Source organism: Ascidiella aspersa, chromosome 1, assembly GCF_963924565.1.
Source record: "Ascidiella aspersa chromosome 1, kaAscAspe10.2, whole genome shotgun sequence".
NCBI classification, from domain to species: domain Eukaryota; kingdom Metazoa; phylum Chordata; class Ascidiacea; order Phlebobranchia; family Ascidiidae; genus Ascidiella; species Ascidiella aspersa.
In genome coordinates this window covers 25,914,775-25,921,223 of record NC_139447.1, presented here as the reverse complement: position 1 = coordinate 25,921,223, position 6,449 = coordinate 25,914,775, and the positions used below count along the sequence as shown (strand labels likewise).

Sequence of the window (6,449 nt, the reverse complement as noted above, 5' to 3'; positions counted from 1 at the left end):
TTATTACCGACTAAGAGCTTTTGTGTTTACCGTATGTTTTATGATATTTCTGCTTATGTGACAGTATTATTGCCTATGCCAAGCAACGCTAACTCACACCAAAGTGTTAAATGCTAAATGGCCTGTTCCGCCATTATCACTGCGGTCAGCATGTGATTGTCTGTAGCTACTTAAGACCGCTATCCGCTGGAAAACTAACTTCTTCTTAGCGATCGACTGGTGCTGTTTACAGCGTTGTGCCGTTTCGCCGATATAGTTGAAACTGGTTGTTCGTTCATCAACTAATACAATTCTAATCACCAAAACGTCTTGTGGCGGCTCGCGAGTTAGATACGCACCTTAAAGTTGGAGTCAGAACGAAAGTGTCAATTAGAATACTCTTCGGTTGAATAAACTAATATAAGGTTAACAATCTAAACTCGTGCCCCAAACCGGTACCTAAATTCAGAATCACTGTCTAAAGAGTACTAATTTAGTGTTTTGGCCTTTAGGCACTTATAATTTGTTAAACCTCAAATTATTGTTGCCTAGGATAAGTGGCGGATGATCCAGGATTTTTGTTTAGGGAGTTTGTGCAATGCGCTAATTTTTTTATTTTATTCATATAGTAAAATTGATCATTTGGGACGCAAAAATTATCATTTTGGAGGCAATGGCTCGATGGCCTCCCTGGATCCACCCTACTTGGCATGTATTTTAAAAAACTGCTAAAAATAAAGCGTCTCTACTTTGGGAATTCCCGAAATATCAGCACCGAACAAAATAAACAACGCGTGAAGTTGCTTGGTAACAGCGCGCCCAATTGCAGCTTTGCTTATAATTGCAACATTAAAACAAAATATCACATTATTCATTTAGTTTCGTCCTAGATTTAACACAAATTCACCCAATTAAAAAATAATTATCCTTGAGTCATATGTAGATTTTTATTTTCATTTTTACGATTGTATGTCAAAGAGAGGTACGTCAATTCTTTTGGCGCTCTTTCACTATTGTACGTAAAAATTAATAAAAAAAAATTTTTCTTCAAATGCCGCTTACCACAACGCATATTGTTTGGGTTAGGGTGCGGGTTAGCGTTTGTTTGAGGGTGGGTCAAGTTATTATTAATAATAAACATAATATTACTTGACCAACCCTCAACCAAACGCTAACCCACACAATATGCGTTGTGGTAAGCGGTATTAATATATATTTTTTTTGCATAACTTTTCACGTACAATAGTGAAAGAGCGCCATTCTTTTACATAATTATTCCCTTTAAAAAAAGAACAACCTTACAAGTCCTCACTTGAATCCATAAACAAATGACTTACTTTGGAAAAGTAAAAAAGCATCACTTATAGTTTATTTTTCAAATAATTACAATAAAATCATCTTAAATTTAGTTGTGTCCATCCTTTGGCCTGTTGTTCTTGTAAATCGATTTTTTATCTGCTTTTATTTTCCTGGTTACTAATAAGTTGATTGTTATTTGGAAAACTATTTTTTATTGGCTTTACAACGAATTAGTTTAATTAATTATCACCAAATACATACAAAATCATGCAGAAATGGGAAGTACACCTTCAAAAGTTTCAATAACAGCAGCTGCCTCTCAAGGTGTGGTTTTGTTATATAAAATACATATACTTAAACCTTACTTGAAAGTTTTATTACTTTGCTATTTGATATGTTTGTTTTTAGACCATCCCAATAAATCAACAAAACCGGCTCCAGCAACTAATAATTTTCATCGCCCCGATGTAAATAAGGATAAAGATGAAGTTGTGTTGGTAAAGGTAATTTATTCAACAATATTTACCTAACATGCTAGAAAATGTGACATTAAAAAGCATAATTTTAAGTAGAATTGGGAATTATTGATAACTAGCATCAGTTTAATATTAGTAACTTGGGCAAACAATTGTTTAGTGCAAACAGATATAGGTATAAAATAAAATAAAAGTACAATTTTTCAGTTTAGAATAGATGTAATTAATGGTATCTATGATTCTTAGATAAAACCACACCTTTTATGAGTAATTATTTTATTACAGTCACATTTTTTTACCAGTAATATTATTTTCAGGAAAATATTGTTAAACTTTTCAACATTGACACACCCTGGGATGAAAATGGCCAGGAGTTACTGGCATATATATTACAGGTATTGAGCTTATAATCAAAAACTAATAATAAAAATTACCATTTGTTTAATTTTTGCCAATATTTTTTTAGAGTTTTTTTAAAGAGGATGGTAAACTGGTAAAAGAAATAGGAAAGCTTCTAGCTAAGCATAATTTTCTTGATGTGTATCTTCGAATATGGGATCATTGCCAAACCACTGATGTTGAGGAGGAAAAATACTCAAAATCTCCAGCTTATAAATTGGTAAGACTTTACACAATTTAAGTTGATATTTTTCCTAAAAAAAACAATTCAACCTTTAAAGGTTAAACTTCTAAAAGTCCCAATTTTACTGCGGTTAAATTATTTTATTTTTATATTTACCTTTCATTACAATGGTGGCATCTAAAACAGATGCTGCTGAAATGAATATTAAACCCTTATGCTTCAATGTTTAAATTCAGATAAAAATAATCTGTTGGAACTATTCGGATAAGAGTGTGGATTTTTGCAAAGCTGCTTATCATCACAAAACTGCTGTAAGACGAACAATGTTAGAGTTTACACAACCAGAAATGGCAGTTGGAGAACTTACTAACGATATTGCTCGGTATTATTTAAAGGTAATTTAGAAAAAGATAAAAAAATGGTTTTTAAAACCATACAATTTTGAATTATCTTAGATGCCAGTTTTGAATGCTTTAAAATATTTTTAACCCATTGTGCAAGCTTATACTAGAAGTTTTTTTATTTAGGCATCAATGGGTTTTCTTCATAACATTCTTCGCTTGTATAATGCCAATCGCACACTCGTTCGAGAGAATGATGGTATTCAGAAGGTTCTAAAATATCACCAGTCCAAATACCTTATAATTAAAGCCAAAGTGATGCTTATCCTTGCGTATTGCATCAATGAGCAGGAGAATGATAAAATAATGACAGGTAAGATTACTGTTATTATCATTACTAACTATTTTAGATATCATATCACAATCAGCCAAGTCCAGGACAATGTTATTAATGTATCTTAATGTACACTACTATGTTTTAACTTAACGCCTTTGTGTCAAAATCTTAATCGTTGAAGTTTTTTGTTCAGATAATGATATTCAAGTTAGATGAGAGATATTTAAATAAAATATGTTTTTGTGTTATGTGGTGTGATATGTTACCAAGCCTTATCATTGACAAACTCTGAATCAGTATTTTAGCTTTTATTGATATTATTTTAATCCAAACTGCTAAATTTTTGTTTCCCAATTAGCTTATGTAAATGTTCTCGACAGAGGCTTTTCTTGTTGCCAGGACTATTGTTTGGTAATTGTTTTTATTGTTGGGGCATGTCAACTAACCTGTTTATTTCAAAACAGAAATTTGATGTTCAATAAGGTTTGGATTTACTGCTTTAAATTTTGTAAACTATGCCATATATGTGTATATTCCAACAGAGGGACATTGGACACCATTTATCTGACTACATTAAATCACAACTGAACAAACTATCCTGGCATTTTAACCGACATATTGCCAAAGATATTTTTTGCATTCAAAAAATTTGGCATCGCTCCACTTTTAATTAATATAGCTCAAAAGGGAGCAAACACGTCTTGAAAGTATTGCAATATAATAGTTGGGTGTTTTGACAGCAGCGGCTTGACTATAATATAGCAAAAAGAGAATGTATTAAAAATTAGCTGGTCTGTGTTGCCAACTGGATTAGCCAGACCAGCTAAGTAAGGAAAAGGAAAACACGAATTTTCAAGGAGTTTGCACAACATCTTTTTATTACAAAAACTAAAAGATTATATTCGGGTCAAGACTTATACCTTCCTAAACAAAGCTAAGAACAGTATATTTGTTCCACTGTTATGTGAACCAGTTTTATATACTTGGTGTACCACCAAGAAAAAAATTATTTCAATGACTTTATTGACCCTGGTATTTATTATTACATGATTTTTTTGTTTTGTTATTTTAAAATTTGATGGGGTGCTCGATTCTGTTAAAGAAGCAAAATGGATCCTCGAGGTGAAAAAATTTAAGAATCACCTAGATTATAGATATACATTCTATTATCACAATACACTGATTGGAAAACCCTGTCCTTTCTAATTTACCTACTTTGCTAGTGTGACTTGTTTTAGTTTTACTATGATGGAATGCAGTTCTGTGAGTTCGAATTATTAAATTTTAATTTGTTTTTATAGTAAAAGTAAAAGTGACGTTTGGTAAAAGGTAATAATGATTCTTTGACTTTTATATTGTGTTAGGAGCCGGAGTTATCACATTTATAGTGAAATCGTTGACAAGTGCTGTTACTTCCCCAACACATGTGGCTAAGGTTTACTCATTTTCAGCTCTTGAGACTGTAATGGGACTGAATAAATTGGCTTTTAATGATTCCAACAAGGTATAATTTTCTGACTACACTTGTTTTTATTTTATAAATAAAATGTCTATCCTTTTTTTCTGTGTTTAGCTTTCTATTGTGAAGGCTGGAATCCTTCCATATCTTTGTCAAATGCTTGGCGTTGACTTTTCTGTTGACGAACAACGTGCGGCCTTGGAATGTTTGTGGACTCTGTCATTTCACCCAGACAACAAGCCAAAAGTTGTAGAGGTATATGAGGCAATTTAGATGAAACCTATTCATTTTTTACGATAACTGACATGTGTGTTAAAATTCGAACGGTTATACATTCACACAAAGTAATGCCAAATTTTACATTTTTTTGGTTTAATTAGGAACCCGGTCTACTTGACACAGTACGAAGCATGGCCAAGGATCCACAGGCCGACAAGGAAATCCGGCGTTCATGCGACGGCATTTTATTTAACATCGAGGGAAAAACTTTGGTTGAACAAGAACAGAGTGCTGCTCCGCCACTGACAAAACATATCATGATCAGCTACCAGTGGGATGTACAGGAAACGATCCTACAGGTAACCAGCTTTGACCTGTTGTCGTAAATAGAAGCTATCTACGAATTTTACTCAATGACTACTGCTAAATAAAGAAACACATATTTGAAAAATGTTATTTCAACAAATATGTATTTAGTCTGTTATAGTCGAACTATGAACTGCTTTGTTCAGAACACAGCAAATTCTAATGCAGACGAATCATAGTACTTTTAAAACTTTATGTGAATCAAATTTTAGTTAACGTTAGCTATAGTTAGTTTGTCCTCTTCTGTAGAGAAACACATCAATTTCACAATGAATTGTAGATTGATTGTATTTTTTACCTTCAATGTTTAAATGTTAAAACTAAGGCAAAAGTCCAGAACTAGTTGCACGTTTCTTCAACAAATGCGCGACGGCTTTGACAATGTTCTGTTATAATTGTAGAACGTCTAAGAAAGTTTTACATTTAATGCAACCGTAAAAGTTTTGAAGGGAAATAAGAAGTTTTGGGAGCAAGTCACTAAGATGAACAGGCAATAAAAAAGAAACTCGATAATCAATCGTCAGACTATATCCTTCTTTTATAAAAGCACCATTTCTTATAGATTTATTATGTGGCCCGAAAAAAAAAAATTTTTTTGGACACATGTTGTTTTTATCCGAATTATTATGTGGCCCGAAAAAAAAATTTTTTTATGTGGCCCGAAAAAAAAACACATGTTGTTTTTGTCCGAAATTATTTTTTTTCTTTTATTTTATTTTTTTTTTTTTTATGGCTCACTTTTGACAAGGAAAAAAACATAGTTGGAACATGAAATTTTCACAACTGTTAAATACCCTCCCAAAGTTGTTTCTAATATAAAAAAAAAAATTGCCTAGGTTCTAATCTAAGGGGTGGTTTTTAGGGGGTAAAACTGTCATTTTTTGTTAATTTTGGTTTTCGGCACTTTTCAGAGATGAAAAAATGTAAAAAAATCTGATATATTTGTGGATGATGGATACATGACATATACAATGCTAAGTAACAAAATTTTAAACATTAGCCCTGAACTGTTTATCCGGGGGGTCAAAATGCACAACACTTTAGGAAATTTCAATGATACATTTACACTAGAAGAAAATGACATAAAAATCTGAAAATTTCACAAATGTTAGAGAACCATTTAAAGCTGATGTTAAAATAAACATTTTACCTCTTGAAAATAGGGGAGTATTTTAGGGGGGCAAAATTAAAATTCGGCCATTTTTGTGTTTAGAGGTGTCTAAAAAACTAAAGAAAACATTGTTAAATAGTTTTCAATTATAAAGACAAATTATAGGTTGCTTCACAGCAAAATTTTGACCTTCAACTCAAAATAATTAACCCATGGGGGAAAATAATTAACCAAAAATATAGAAATTAAAGTGATTTTTTGATGGAAAAAAAATTACAA

The 6,449-nt window shown here is 31.9% G+C and overlaps 1 protein-coding gene across 2 annotated transcripts in view; it reads left to right on the top strand.

The window, feature by feature from the left end:
* Positions 1-1,462: 1,462 nt before the first annotated feature.
* The window catches only part of LOC146168556 (uncharacterized), a 10,772-nt gene continuing 5,785 nt past the window's right edge, over positions 1,463-6,449 (top strand). The window contains exons 1-9 of one of the 2 annotated variants that reach the window (XM_083388845.1): positions 1,463-1,602; positions 1,687-1,775; positions 2,072-2,149; positions 2,221-2,373; positions 2,574-2,732; positions 2,865-3,051; positions 4,380-4,519; positions 4,589-4,729; positions 4,855-5,052. In XM_083388845.1, the coding sequence (XP_083244971.1) occupies positions 1,554-1,602; positions 1,687-1,775; positions 2,072-2,149; positions 2,221-2,373; positions 2,574-2,732; positions 2,865-3,051; positions 4,380-4,519; positions 4,589-4,729; positions 4,855-5,052 (1,194 nt within the window). In that variant the 5' untranslated portion in view covers positions 1,463-1,553. Of the gene's footprint in view, positions 1,603-1,686; positions 1,782-2,071; positions 2,150-2,220; positions 2,374-2,573; positions 2,733-2,864; positions 3,052-4,379; positions 4,520-4,588; positions 4,730-4,854; positions 5,053-6,449 lie in introns of both variants that reach the window. The other variant, XM_083388844.1, reaches the window with a different exon arrangement.